Raw genomic sequence first — 15,683 nt, forward strand, 5'->3', positions numbered from 1 at the left:
TTTATAATAAAAAATTTTGACTCTAATAAAAAATGTTTAAAATTTGATTATTTGAACGATGGATTAATTTGTTTAAAAAACAAAACACTTATAAATATAGCCGATTACTTTTGTGGTCTAAATTTCTGCTGTTTTATAGACTCTATTTTTTTTTATAAAAATTTTAATATTTTAAAATGAATAAAAACTCAGTCTTAAGTTGAGCTTCCTTTAAAAGAGTTATTTACTTGCTTATTTATTTTTTACCATGCTTCCTCTTCCTACACGTTTTCTCTCTCCTACCATCTCACGAGCTTCATCCCACATCCCATTGGGCTTCGATTTCTCTCTCTTTCCCCAGTGATTTCCCCTTCTTTCCACCCCTTGCGTTCATCTCACTATTTCAAATTGCACAATAACCACCCCATAAAAAAGCCCTAGTTTACACGCACTGAACACACTCTTCAGGTTCTTCACTCTCTTATTCCAACTAATTCTTTTTTTTTGTTCTCTTCCAATCCATTATCGTTTCTTGGAATTCGGCATATGGGTTGATGATGGTGATTAACTAGGTTGAGTTTCATGTGCGATTGTTTTCGGTGATGATGATGATGATGTGGATCTGCTTCTTTGGTTGCAGGAAAAGTTGAGGAAGGAAAATCCCCCCTTTCTTTTCCTCTTTTTTATTTTTTTTTATTTTGTTTTTCTTTTTTTTTTTAACTATTTTTTGGAGGAATTAAGGGTTGGGATATATGTCCTTCAATCAATCAAAATCCGACAAGAGTGACGCTGTGTACCGAAAATCCGGGCGATCCGCCAGCTTCAATCAGCAGCGAGGCTCCTCCGGCGGTGCATACGGCAGGGGCGGCAGCGGTGGCGGTGCCGCACCTTCTCCGTCACTATCCTCGAGCCGCAGGTGAGTTAGGGTTCGTAAATTTGTGTTTTTTGGGGTTTTGGGTTATGATGATAGTGAGCAGAGAGATTTTTTTTATCAATTTTATTCTTTGCTATTTATTGACGAATTGATGTAGGTTGGGAAACTAGGTTTGTTATGTGTGGTGTGAGCTTAAAATCAGTTAAACATGCGTTTTTGCTCTGTTGGTGGATGATTTTTCAATAAGAAAAGCTTTGTTTGGTATCTTTGGGAGTGCCCTAGAATCTCGGATAAACTTCCAGATCATTACATTGCTGGTTTTTAAGAAATATAAGGTAGACAAATCTTAGTGGCAGGCTGTAGTACATGACATTGTTAATTGGTTGCTGTACTTAATTGGAGTGTCATGCAGATTTGTGGATAAAGTTGGGAGCTTGATTTCTACTTTTTGCAGAACAAATAATCATTCTAGAGGGAATTCTCCGTGTGATGTGAAAGTTTTGCTTTTCCATCTGTTTTTTGTTTTCATTAGGATTATGTCTTCTTTCATCTTCAAAAAATTCTTCTTTTGATAAAAAAGAATTACAAGAGATGTTATTTTCCTTTTTCTTTCTTTTTAATTTTTTTCTTAAATAATGATATGCTGATAATTTTTTATGACTGCTACTTGTGTTAGTTTTAACAAGAAGTCTAATAATGCACAAGGTGGGCAATCTAGGGTAAACCCTACCGTAGCAAGTTCAACCGAGTCTAATAGTATTAATGCAAACCGGACCATACCAAATGGTAGCCATCTACAGCCTCAATTTCATGGTAAGTTTTAGCAATATTCTCCATATTTTACAAAATAAATTTTCTGTAGATATTATGCTCTTATGTTATACAGTAGAATTTGTTTGCATTACATTTTATAATAGCCTCCTAGTTATGTTACATGACTGAGTGTTTAGTAAATGTGATTGTCTTTATGGACATCATTCATCCATGTTGAATAAAAGGAGGATCTGATGCACCAGTTACCAATGCAACTGTCAAGTCACCCGAGTCAAATGCTCAGAGAAGCACCAGAGCTATTCCAAAAGCTCCTACTTCTCAACCTCCCACCTTGAGTTCTGATTCAGCTCCTCCGACAACCCCTGCTAAGGGTATGCTATTATCCTTGTTGTTTCATACTTCATATATAGAATGTCTTAATATTTCAGAATTGTAGTTTGGGCTGATAGAAATATAACATGTTGTGAAATGTTATTTTTGACTTCTGAGAGCGATTTTGAATATTGTTTTCCATCTCAGGAGATGCATCCAAGGCTTTCCCTTTCCAATTTGGATCTATTAGTCCTGGTTTTATTAACGGAATGGCAGTAAGTTTCTTATTTGCTAATTTCTTAATGTAATCCAAACTTTATGTGTATTTCGTAAAGCCTGGAATTTCAGGCTGAGTTGATGATATTCTATTTTAATATGCAGATTCCTGCTCGCACAAGCTCAGCTCCACCCAATTTAGATGAGCAGAAGCGTGATCAGGTATGCAACTTATTATTATCTTCTCTTCATTTCCCTGTTATCTGTACTACAATATAATTTACGACCGCTGCTAATCCTTCATAAGGTAAGAGAACCTAATTGTTGACTTCCTTGGTTAGAAATTGTTATTTTCAGAAATGAAATCAGTAAAAGGTGTGCATCTGTAATTTTATACTCCATCTAGTTGAGCACCAGCACCAGCACCAGCACCGGCACCAGCACCAGCACCGGCACCTCCTGTTCCAAAGCAGCACTCAGTGAGGAAGGATATAGTTAATAATGATCAATCTAATGCTGGGACTAGGGCAAAAAAAGATATGCAGTTGTCATCATTGCCTCCAGGAAGCCAGATGCAGAAACCTTCAGTTGTTCCTTTAAGTGGAATTTCAATGGCAATGCCATATCATCAGCCACAGGCATCTGTACAGTTTGGCAGTCCCAATCCTCAGATTCAATCTCAGGGTATGCCAACAGCACCTCTACAGATGCCGTTACCAATGCCTTTGCCAATTGGAAATGCTCCACAAGTGCAGCAACAGGTCTTTGTTCCAGGCCTTCAACCACACCAGATGCATCAAGGACTCATGCATCAGAGCCAAAACATGAGTTTTACTCCTCAACTGAGCCCTCAATTGCCCCATCAGTTAGGTAGCATGGGTATAAGCATTGGCCCACAATATTCCCCACAGCAAGGAGGAAAATTCGCTCCTCGTAAAACTACTCCTGTCAAGATAACTCATCCTGAGACCCATGAGGAGCTTAGGCTTGATAAAAGGGCAGACACATATTCAGATGGTGGGTCATCTGGTGCTAAATCTCATTCTAGTGTGCCTTCTCAGTCTCAACCTGCCCAGCCATTTACAGTTTCTCATCCTATTACTTACTATCAACCCAATTCCTACAGTGCAAGTTCTGGCTTTTATCCACCTCCTAGTTCTCTTCCATTAACAAGTAGTCAGATAACTCCAAATTCTCAACCACCAAGGTTTAGTTATGCAGTGAGCCATGGTCAGCAAAATGTTGGTTTCATGAATTCATCATCTCATAATTCGATACCTGTTAATAAAGTTGGCACTCATATCCCTGCCATTACTGAACCACCTGCTCCGGAATTTTCCCACAATGTGCTTAATGTTATCTCACCATCATCAGGAGCAACATCTATGTCTATTAAAGATAGTAGTGGGACTGGTCTTGTGGACTCCTCAGTTGCCAATTCCAATATTTCTGGTGCCCGAAGGAGTCACTCTGCTAGATCTTCAGTAGCATCTGGTGATGCTAACTCCTCTTTGCCACAGAAAGGTTCTGAAATTTGCTCTGAAGTTTCTTTGGAACAGTCTAAGTTATCCAGTGATTCTTCAGTTTTGAACTCACTGCCAAAACAATCTTCTGCATCTACCGAGGTTACAACTGCTCCTTTGAAGTCTTCCTCTGCTGTGAGTGCTGAGTCTGTTTCAGTTGTGTCTAATGATGAAGAAAAGGGGAAGGAATTTCTCAGTAGGTCAAATTCTTTGAAAGATAATCAGAAGGTACAGAAGAAAGGCCAATTACAACATCAGGTAAGTGAAGAATTTTGTTCTCAAGTCATCATTAGCTATTTCTGTATTAGTTTGCTTTCTAGTATTGATTTTTTTCCCCCTAGGTTGCCGTACAATCTCCTACTGTAGCTGATGTCCCTTCCCAAGCTGTTGAGAGATCTTCGGTCATATCTGAAACTGTAGGAACTAAAACAAACCATTCTGCCGCAGTGACCAGTGAAGATATAGCAGCAGCAACAGCTGCGGATGAAGACACGCTATTAACTCCCTCTGTTAGTATGTCTCATGCTGAAGTGAAAAGCAATGGCACTACAGAACTTTCTGTTTGTGTTTCAGCTGAAGGGCCTGTCGCTCAAACTGGCTATAGTTTGAATAACAATGATGAGCTAGATGAATTTTTGCAAGAGGATAAACTGTCAAAGGATAAAGTTTCAGAAATGGGTGAAAAAACTGAAATATCATCTATTCAAGGTTCCAAACAAGAACATGATGAATCTAGTGTTCCAGAATGTGAAAGGACAAGTGATAGTTTAGTCATGTCTACCTGTAGTGCATTGGGTTCTCCTAAAGATGTCTCATTGAGTAGAGATGATATTGCAGTCAGTAGTGGAGCTGTTTCCGCAAGTTCTGGCACATTAGACCAGCACTCTGCTGATGTTCCCGAAACAACTTCAAAACATTTGAAAGATAGTTTAGAGATTGCTGAAAGTTTGGTTTCTCTTCCAGCGCCAGGTACTAAGGATAGACCAATTTTGGAGCAAAATAAGGTTAAAACTACTAAGGGGAAAAAGAAAAGAAGAGAGATTCTTCAAAAGGCCGATGCTGCTGGATCAACCTCTGATCTTTATAATGCGTACAAGGGACCTGAGGAAAAGAAGGATGCTGTTGTAAGTGCAGAGAAAGAGGACAGTGTTTCTACTTCTGAAAGTTTAGAGCAGTTTTCTACTGGTGCTGCTCAGCGAGATTGTATAACGAGTGAGCATAAAGCTGAGCTTGATGATTGGGAGGATGCTGCTGACATGTCTACACCAAAACTTGAAGTTTCAGATCAAACTGAACAGGTTACTGACAGTTGTATAGTTACAGTGAAAAGGTACTCTCGAGATTTCCTTTTGAAGTTTGCAGAGCAGTGCACAAATCTTCCTGAAGGATTTGAAATCACAGCTGACATAGCTGAGTCTTTGATGGGTGCCAATGTTAGTAGTTCACGTGATCCACATCCTTCTCCTGGAAGGATTATAGATAGGACTGGTGGGATGTCTAGGATAGATCGGCGTGGAGGTGCTATTACTGAGGAAGACAAGTGGAGCAAAGTTTCCAATGCTTTTCATTCAGGTATGCGTTTGGATGGTATTGGAGGTAATGCAGGATTTCGTCCAGTTCAAGGAGGCAATTTTGGTGTCTTAAGGAATCCTCGCTCACCTCTGCCATATGCTGGAGCTGGAGGGATTCTTTCTGGGCCAATGCAATCCATGGGAAATCTGGGAGGAATGCCAAGAAACAGCTCTGACAGTGACAGGTGGCAGCGTGCTTCTAGCTTCCAGCAAAGGGGTTTGATTCCTTCTCCTCAAAGTCCTTTGCAGATGATGCACAAAGCTGATAAGAAGTATGAGGTCGGTAAAGTGACAGATGTGGAAGAGGCCAAGCAGAGGCAATTGAAAGCTATATTGAATAAGTTAACTCCTCAGAATTTTGAGAAGCTTTTTGAGCAGGTAAAAGCAGTTAACATTGACAATGCAGTAACTCTCACTGGTGTCATCTCACAAATATTTGAGAAGGCTTTGATGGAACCTACCTTCTGTGAAATGTATGCCAATTTCTGTTCACATCTGGCAGCTGATTTGCCTGATTTTAGTGAAGACAATGAGAAGATAACTTTTAAGAGGTTATTATTAAACAAGTGCCAGGAAGAATTTGAGAGGGGTGAAAGAGAACAGGAAGAGGCTGACAAGGCTGATGAAGGTGAGATCAAGCTGTCTAATGAAGAAAGGGAGGAGAAAAGAACCAAAGCAAGAAGACGCATGCTGGGTAATATCAGATTGATAGGAGAACTGTATAAGAAGAGAATGTTGACAGAGAGGATTATGCATGAGTGCATCAGGAAGTTATTGGGTCAGCATCAGGATCCGGATGAAGAAGATATTGAAGCTTTGTGCAAGCTCATGAGTACAATTGGGGAGATGATTGACCATCCCAAAGCCAAGGAGCATATAGATGTGTATTTTGATCGGATGAAATCATTATCAAACAACATGAATTTATCTTCAAGGGTGAGGTTCATGTTGAAAGATTCCATTGATTTAAGAAAGAACAAATGGCAACAACGGAGGAAAGTTGAAGGTCCAAAGAAGATTGAGGAGGTACATAGGGATGCTACCCAAGAGCGGCAGGCCCAAGCTGGTAGGCTGGGTCGTGGTCTGGGCAATAATCCAGTAAGAAGAAACCCCATGGATTTTGGTCCAAGAGGGGCATCTATGTTACCTTCACCTGTTGCCCAAATGGGTGGAGTACGAGGGTTGCCTACTCAAATTCGCGGATATGGTCCACAGGATGTTCGTATGGATGATAGGCATGAGGCAAGAATCCTATCAGTTCCACTGAGTCAAAGACTTGGTGATGATTCAATTACCTTGGGACCCCAAGGGGGTCTTGCTAGAGGAATGTCCATAAGAGGCTCAACTGCAGTTTCAAGTTCAGGAAGTCTTAATGGTTATAGTAATTTGCCAGAGGGCTCAGCATACAGTTCTAGGGAGGACCATGCTCCAAGATATATTCCAGATAGATTTGGTGCTCCGACCGCTTATGATCAACCCAGTGCTAAAGAGAGAAATATGACTTATGGTAACAGTGACATGAGAAATGCAGATAGGAATTTTGACAGACCTGTTCTAACTTCACCTTCCTCTCAATTGCAAGGGACAGTGGTCTCCCAGAATCCTTCTTCAGAAAGGATTTGGCCAGAAGAACGATTACGAGACATGTCAATGGCTGCAATAAGAGAATATTATAGGTACTGCTTTCTCTTTCTGGTTTTTCATTCCACTTCCTTTTCACTTTTCAGCTTGCAGGCAATTGTATTTTTATTTTTTATTTTTACTCTGAATAGCATGCTTAATATTTTACAAGTTACAATACTTCTAAGAAATATGAACATCAGTATGCTGACATGTCTAGTTTCTTGGGATTTTTTTTGGTTCTCACGTAAAGATTCTACTTCATACTAGTTAGACAAAGTATATATCCCATTTCCCATTTAATGATTTAGATTATTAAAAGAAAATATTATTTGCACAGAATGAAAATTGTTGATTCTTGAATAAAGCTAGTGCAGAAATTGAACTTTAGGTTCTAATGTTAGTAAATGTGGACAAAGTATGTCATTTGTATTTTTAACATTTTTATTTATACTTAATAAATGTAAAAGTTGGTGAGTAGTATTGGATAAGATTCCTCCTCAGCATGCATTAAGGAGTGTTTTGGCTGTCAAAATTGTTACCATTCTTTTAGTAATTTATATCATGTTAATTAGCTAGGCTTTCTGGGTTCCTGTTTCTTCTGTTATATTTGGGTCATTGCGTTCCTCTCACTTTTTTTAAGTGATTATGCTAATGTTATAAGATTTCATGTCCAAAAAATGTTGTTGCTTATATAATCAATTCAAATTTTTTAATGACTTAAATTCTTCAATAATTTTAATTTATCCTATAGTATAAAATGAATCTTTGTATGAGTGTATATAGATGCATAAATATATAGTTTAGGAGAAATTATACCGATTCATGAAATCCATCGTGAATGTCTTGGTGATATTGTCATCTTCTAAGCCTTCCTTTTGATGAGGTTAGTGTTATGCTGACAAGAGTGTTAAGTGTTATATTTATAAAATACAAGAGTATTGGGTGTATCATTACCTAAATCTTAGGGAAGATCAATGCATGGTTTTAGAGATAGGAGAGCTGGGTTAAATTTGATCAAATCATAAAGCGAGTAAGTGTGTGAATTGAGATTGAATCCCAATTAAACTGGTTGAATCATTAAACCTCTAAACCAATACCTTAACCGGCTTGAAGTCTAGTCTGGTTTGCTTAATCTTGATATTTAGTGAAAAATTGAACCGAAAGCCTCAGGCTAATCATTGCTATGTATATATAAAACAAAGGGTTGAAAACCTATTTTTAAAACACAGGCCTCTATGTGAATGAGCACAACCATATTTTTTCTGCTATGAAGAGGCTGCTGCTAGAATAATTTTTAATTTTCTTGCTTTATTATAACATATATAGATATAGTGATGCTAGTTCCTATAACTGATGGATAGATGTTTATGGTGTAGATTCATTTTATGCATGTAATAATTATTACGGGTGGCAAAACTACCTGCACTATATGTCACACAAACTTTTTTGGCTAAAGTTGTGTTTCCTGTGAGAATTGTTCAGTCATTTTGTCACACAAATATCTAACAGTTTTTTGTTCAATTCAGTGCTAGGGATGAGAAGGAAGTTGTTTTGTGTGTTAAAGATTTGAACAATCCAAGCTTCCATCCTTCCATGGTCTCGATTTGGGTCACAGACTCTTTCGAGAGAAAGAACACAGAGAGAGATCTTCTGGCTCAGCTACTAGTCAACCTTGTGAAGTCTCAGGATGGTACCTTGAGTCCAGCCCAGCTCATCAAAGGGTTAGTTTTATTTGATGTGTGACTAATGGTAGAGAAAATCCGTTGGCTTGGAAAGAATTTTACTTATTAATCCTTTTTAATGTTGTCTAGGTTTGAATCTGTTCTTAGTACTTTGGAAGATGCGGTTAACGATGCTCCAAAAGCACCGGAGTTTCTTGGCCGCATGTTTGCCAAAGCTATAACAGAGCATGTAGTCTCTTTGAATGAGATTGGGCAGTTAATACATGCCGGTGGAGAGGAACCTGGCAGTCTCTTAGAAGCGGGACTCGCAGCTGATGTTCTTGGAAGCACCTTGGAGGCCATACAAATGGAGAAAGGCGATACAGTTTTAAGTGAGATCCGGACAAGCTCAAATTTGCGGTTGGAGACTTTCCGGCCGCCGGAACCTTTGAAATCAAGGAAGTTAGAGAACTTTATTTAGAGGATAGAGATGCTCATAATATCCTGTTGGAATAGAGGGAAAAATTATTTATGCCTAGTGTTTATAGGATGCTCAAATTTGCTGAAAACGTTTTCTCCATCAGGGTTGGTGAAGAGAATTTTGCATATGGTATTTCTGTCAAATATTATTTGTGACATCAATGCAATTATATAACAGGTTCAATCAAGCAGCAGAAATTTTAGGCTGTTGGTTATAGTGTCTGCCAAGTGGGTTTACTTTCTCAATACACGTATCATTCGAGTGTCCATGAAAATATAACGACACATTCATCTGCATCATATTACATGAAGCTCCTTAAACATACCAAATAGGCAGAGACTACCTATATTTTATTATTATATTCATGCCTTGTCTTAGGTGGGACAGCTTGGACATGGTGTCTTAGGCTCTGATTTCGGGATAAAACACCAAGACCGAAGTACAAAGATAGAAAATTAGAGAGACACACAAGAAATTGTCTTCATCTTGTTTGGTAAAAGTTAAGATACAAAAACAGGGAAACTTTAAAAGTCAGTTTGTCTTTACTTTCTCAAACAGCACCAGCACCAAGCTACATAACGTTTTTCTTCTACTATCATTCTTCCAAAATCATAAATTCATAAATCTTGTATCTGACATTTACGTAATCATTAGAAGAAAAAAAAAGAAGAGAAAGAAAAAAGGGGAGAGAGATAGAGAAAGAAGCTAAGAGTGCTAGAAGCGGAGTCGACAGTCGCTATGGATTGATGATGGCAGAGTGGTAGCGACGAAGTGCAAAGGCAAAGGTCCAAGGTGATCGAGAGAGTTAGAGAGTCCCTGTGACTGTGAGTAGAGACAAGGATGGGAGTAGAGGCACCCATGAAATTTCTGCGAGGGAAGAATTTACTAAAATGCCTTTACCAATCATTCTAAAATACTACATTAGTCTTCATTCATCAAAGTTATTGGTCAAATTATCTCTTCTAACCGGTTACGAGATAGTAACCGAATAATGTGTCAAGTACTCAAGTCACAAGTGTGAGGATCATGAAGAAATGATTTTTAAAAATAGAAACTATTAAACCCCTAATAATTTTTAAAAATAGGACTTATGAATCCGTCTAGAATAATAAAATTTGTCGTTGCACAATGTAGTTAGTTGGCTAGATAGAAACTAACAAATGAATCAATTAATATACTTATGGTTAATATATATTTTATTAAAGGAAACAATCCGCTACTAGTAACCACACTGGTGTTCTAATAATTCTTTAAAAGGAACGTGAATACAAAATTTGAGTTTAAACTGTAAAGGACATATTCGTTAATTACGCCTCTAGAAACTTGAAGGGAGAGGGATTCAAAGAACTCACACTCAAAGTAATGATGGCATCTCTCTTTTGGAATCCACTAAGCTTTCCCTTTTCTTTATATAATTCTTCAGCTCCTTACTTTTCCCACGAAATGCATACACTACGCAACACAGAATAGCATAGCCTACTTAGGACTCCTTTGCCTCTTCCAAAACTTTTTTTTTTTTTTTTTTTTTATTATTTTATATTTTGTGTTGCTTGTTAAATTCGTTCTCTTCATTGTTATTTACATCCCATGTTGGATTTGGAATTCAGTACAACTCACAAAAAGTAAATGTATTTTATGTGACTTCTGCATGTTAAGTTACAGTTTACTTGATTCTTTTTCTTATTAGTATTTTTTTTTTCAGCTTTTCCTAGCGTTGGTCAATTATAAGAGAAAATCAATGATAGGGTGCTTATTAGTTCTTTCAGGGTTAGATAAATTTTTTATATTTGTAAAGTTAGGTTCATGATTTTGGTCCGTGGAAAATGTTTCTCGTGGTTTTGGTGCAAAAAGAATTTTAAGAAGTAACTTAGTAAATTGGTCCCTACTGTCATACCATTTTTAAATTTGGAGATAACTACTGATGCTTTGAACCATATTTGTGAAGTTGTTTTTTACTTGGGAATTGGAATGATAGTGGGGACTACTTTCACTTAGTTTGGCTTTGAGGAATCTTTGGACCAAAATCACACAAAAAAAAGAAACTTGCAAGAATGAAAAACATGAATCACTGATTATTTTATAGATATTTTTTCATGTATTTGTTCTATTATAGAAACTTCTTAAGTAAAAGAAGGAAAATAAATGATGATGATATCTTTTACTAAAGGGAATTTGATTGCACAAGAATGTCATTGAAGAAGGGAGCATAACTAGCTCTTTCCTCATGACTCAAGAGTTTAATGTTTCATCACTAAGTTATCACTCATTCATTCCAACTTTCCAATGGTTGAAATTACTTAGTTTGATCCTTTGCTAAAATTTTTGTTAAATCTTAAAAGTGGAACAATTTATTGTGTGTATTAGTGATGTTGATGATTAATCTTGATTCAGAAACATGATCCGGCCTATAATCTTTTGCTGAATTCACTTAAACTTCTTTGTTCCTTACTCCAAAAAGTGTCAGTCTAATGTGTTTTTTCCCCTTCCTTTTTCTTAAAAGTTTTCACCCAAAGAAAAATGGGAGCCATATGCTGTTGTGGAAGAAAGCCAAGCAAGGGGAACAGCCTGGATAGAAAGCTTGAAAGGAAAATAATTGAAATGAGGAAAAACAAATTTGGAAAATCCAAATTGAAATCTATTGATAGCGTAGTTATGCTGTTCCCTATGTTTAGGGAGAAACTGAAAACATTAAGAGGAATGTTTGAACAGTATGGTAAATTCCAACAACTTTCTAACTCTCTTTTCTTTATAAGTCGCACCTGTCAGCAACGCAATACAAAACTAACATAGTTTATGTTGGTTCACAGATGAGGACTCAAATGGATATATAGACCCCAATGAACTCAAAAGGTTCTTAGAACATCAGCAATTTCATCTTCAAGAGGAGGAGTTTGAGACCCTTTTCCGTTATTGTGATATTGATGGAAGCAAAGGCATACAATTTAACGAATTTATTGTTCTTGTTTGCCTCATCCATCTCCTACAAGAACAACCATCCTTTGATAGTGTAATTGTCAGAAACTTACTATGTTTTCTTGATCTTGAAACTGATGTATGACGATTTCATTGTTTCTGTCTCAGTCATCAAAGGCAGAGTTAGCAAACCTTGGAGAAGTATTTAATACTATGATTGAAGTCTTTCTGTTTTTCGATAAGAATGCCGATGGGAAGATTAACAAGAAGGATATGGTGAAGACACTAAATGACACTTACCCTTTGGAGAAATCTCCATCACACATCACCGAAAAACGATTCAGTAATGTTTCCTTCTATGCTCCTTCTTCGTCGTTTCGTGTTCTTTTTGCCATTGTTATTGTTATTGTTATTACCTGCTTTGACATCCCTTTTTGGTTGTCTTCTCATCCTTGCAGAAGAAATGGACTGGGACAATAATGGACAAGTCACTATCAGGGAGTTCCTCTTCGGTTTCATCAAATGGGTTGGAATTGATGCAGATGAATAGATGCATGATGTATTGTGTAAGAACAGATATACTTCTAAGAGGATTGCTTTAATTTCTATCATGCTGAATGTTTGAGTGTAAAGTTTTTCATTTTCTTAAAAGTGTGTTGGATAGATACAGAATTTGATTGTGGCAATGAATCAAGAAAAAAAAAGAAAAAGAAAAAGAAAAAGGATGTGTATAGATAGATATATATAGTCTGAGTCCTGCTTCATTACAGAGTAACACTGATACATCAAACTTTCTGTTATATATACAACCTTCATAGACAATAAACTTACAGAATAGATAAAAGATGGAGAGACAAAGAAGAAAGTGTAGTTTTACAAAATTTAGTTTCCATGTTGGTTACTCCATTATGTTCTGTAACTTCTTACTGTATTCCTAGAGCTTGGATTCTCCTAATGAGTGACAAAGAAATTGCATTTCTTTCTCTCCAATCTTCCCTGCTCTCTTTGTTCAGTTCGACGAGTAAGCTGTCCTTGCCATCAAGGATGCTTACAATTTGCCTCATGCTTGGCCTTAATTGTGGGTCACAGCGGGTGCATGCGATTCCCAGTCTTATCAATCTCAGCAGTTCTTTCTCATTGTACTCTCCATTGAGTCTTTTGTCTGCTAATTCCTTCAATGGCCTTTTTCGCATCTCGAATTCATGAACTTTCTTCACCAACAGAACCTCCGGCTGCCTAAAATCTACTGCCATCTGTCCACTTACAACTTCAAGAACCACAACTCCAAAACTGTAAACATCAGCTGCGGGCGTTGCTTCGCCGGATTCCACGTATTCTGGTGACATGTAGCCAAAAATGCCGCGAGCCGATTTGCTAGTGTCTGTGATTACATGGTGGCCGTGTTCATTCCTTGTCAAAAACTCAGCAAGAGCAAAACAACCAAGTCTGGGATTCATATCTTGCTCAAGAATGATAGCTGAAGAGGTAATGTTTCTATGAATGACTTGCTCATCCCATTCCTCATGTAGATACAGAACTGCACAAGCAAGCGTTTTCGATATGTAATACCTGTGATGCCACTGAAGGACAGAAGAATCTCCGGATCTATGATTGTTATGACGGAGAAGCATTTGACTCAGAATTCTTCTAGCTGAGTAGTCATACACAACAAGCATCTCGCCTTGCTCGGTGCACCATCCTCGAAGCTGCACCAAATTCCTATGGCGCAGCCTTGCTAGATTCCGGAGTTCGTTGGAGAATCTGTCACGCAACGCAGGGCAAGTTTTCATCCCGAGGCGTTTCACCAAAACATGGCAATTGTCATGTAGGATTCCATGATAAGCAGTTCCAAAGTCTAGCTCTGCCACCCTCCTTGAATCTGAAAAATTGTCTGTAGCTGAAACGATTTCCTTGAATGATATTTCCCTTGGCGTCTCCAGCACAGGAAATCGCCGCTGTTGATTGGTGCTCCTTGAAGACATGATCTCACTGTTTCTGTTTTCAGCGGTTATGTATACGGTTTCCCCTGCAGCTGTGTGATAGTTATTCTCGGTAGCAAAGCTGTTGCCGCTTGCGCTGCTATGACTAGTCTCCGATGCGGATGACAAAGAGATGTATAGAGGGTGAGATTGAAACGAAGGGAGGGCTGGCAACTTGCATGACACGTCGGAAAGTGCTTCCACAGTCCATTTCATGCTGGGACGCAGCTGCGGTTCTTGGAGAGTGCAGAGAAGAGCAATGTGAATGAGATGCTGCATCTCTGAAAGCTTGTAGGAACCATCTGGAAGCCGTGTATCCCCTGCTTCCAGAAGCTTCCCTACATCGGAGAGTCTTCTGATCCAATCAAGCAAAATAATTTCATCATCTGGATAAGCGAGGTCTATGGCTCTCCTTCCAGAAACCACTTCTAGAAGAACTATTCCGAAGCTGAAGACATCGGATTTCGAAGTAGCATTGCCTGCTTTCTGCAAGCTTTCAGGGGGAAGATACCCAATCGTTCCTCCGATTCTCGACGTGTCTCCCAAACGGAAATTGTCAATTCTTGTTGATATTTTTCTCGGCTTGAACTCAAGCTCATGTTCTAGCCACCTTGCCATGCCAAAGTCACCTAGTTTGGCATTGAAATGCGAATCAAGCATCACGTTGCTGGTCTTCACATCCCTATGAATGATTTGAGTTTCCAATTGTTCATGGAGATAATGCAATGCCGCCGCCAAACCTTTCACAATTTTCACTCTGTGTTCCCAATCAAGAAGCTCAGTCTTCGAATTCTCCAGCTTCCGGAAGAGTATACGGTCAAGGCTGCTGTTAGGCATGTAGTCATATACAAGATGCAACTGATCTTCATGAACACACCATCCTCTAAGCCTCACAAGATTCTTGTGGCGAAGATCCGCAACCGCCGTTAACTCTGCTTCAAAACTCTTCTCAAATTGCTTCCCTTTCCCCGCCAAGCAGCATTTAACGGCTACAATAGTTCCGTCACTCGGCAAAACCGCCTTGAAAACTTTTCCGAACCCTCCACTTCCAAGAACTTGCTCTTCGCTGAAACCTTTGGACCCTATGAAGAGCTCTGCATAGCTGAAAATCCTGGGGTTGTCCCTCCCTATCTTGGCTGAAACTTGCACCCCGTCCATGTCGTGAAACGCGCCGCCGCCGGAACACTTCTCTTTCTTCACTCCATGCTTGCAAATTGTCCACCCTTTTAAGCCGTATAACTTTCTCAAAGAATCTTGGAGCAAAGAAACTACTTGCCTCCCACAACCTCTATGATGATGAGGAGCCTTGACTTGTTTCTTTGGTAGTTGAAAAGGCTTCTGATCAGGTTGATCCATTTCACCGGAATTTGGTGGAAGAACAATGCAGAGGTGATTGAGCTGCATGGCTATGGTTTTTTGGAGGGAGCTATGGAGTTGAAAGATATATAACAAAAGAGGCCCTTTTTGGTATATTGATTATGACGGCGTTGTTGTTTTCTCATCGTGGTGGTTGGGAATATTTTTCAACGCGTTTAGCTTATCCCCGTTGAAATGAATGCAGCTATCCAGAAGTTGGAAGTTCGAGCCTACCTACTAGAAATATGTTTAAATATACCAATATATTATGTTTGTGTGATTTTTTTTTAATATGATGGCGAAAATGTTATAATACACAGATAAATTATGATTTGAGTGTGTAATATTAAATTATGGAATGTTATTTTGATTTAATAAAATTATAAATATTATTTTAAATTAAATCGTTATTAACAATTTC

The 15,683-nt window shown here is 38.4% G+C and overlaps 3 protein-coding genes across 3 annotated transcripts; 2 read left to right on the forward strand and 1 right to left on the reverse strand.

The window, feature by feature from the left end:
* Positions 236 to 9,235, forward strand: LOC107605328 (eukaryotic translation initiation factor 4G). Its single transcript, XM_016307179.2, has 10 exons — positions 236 to 447; positions 620 to 895; positions 1,530 to 1,666; positions 1,852 to 1,998; positions 2,147 to 2,214; positions 2,321 to 2,381; positions 2,585 to 3,936; positions 4,020 to 6,925; positions 8,399 to 8,593; positions 8,684 to 9,235. Exons 2-10 carry the CDS (start codon positions 732 to 734, stop codon positions 9,012 to 9,014), a joined length of 5,361 nt encoding a protein of 1,786 aa, XP_016162665.1. The 5' UTR covers positions 236 to 447; positions 620 to 731; the 3' UTR covers positions 9,015 to 9,235.
* On the forward strand, positions 10,611 to 12,664 carry LOC107605327 (probable calcium-binding protein CML22). Its single transcript, XM_016307178.2, has 4 exons — positions 10,611 to 11,727; positions 11,822 to 12,021; positions 12,096 to 12,270; positions 12,386 to 12,664. The coding sequence occupies exons 1-4, from the start codon at positions 11,532 to 11,534 to the stop codon at positions 12,475 to 12,477; spliced, it is 663 nt and encodes a 220-aa protein (XP_016162664.1). The 5' UTR covers positions 10,611 to 11,531; the 3' UTR covers positions 12,478 to 12,664.
* LOC107605326 (receptor like protein kinase S.2) lies at positions 12,705 to 15,571 on the reverse strand. The gene has a single exon (XM_016307177.2). It carries the CDS (start codon positions 15,308 to 15,310, stop codon positions 12,851 to 12,853), a length of 2,460 nt encoding a protein of 819 aa, XP_016162663.1. The 5' UTR covers positions 15,311 to 15,571; the 3' UTR covers positions 12,705 to 12,850.

Source organism: Arachis ipaensis, chromosome B06 (assembly GCF_000816755.2).
Source record: "Arachis ipaensis cultivar K30076 chromosome B06, Araip1.1, whole genome shotgun sequence".
NCBI classification, from domain to species: Eukaryota; Viridiplantae; Streptophyta; class Magnoliopsida; order Fabales; family Fabaceae; genus Arachis; species Arachis ipaensis.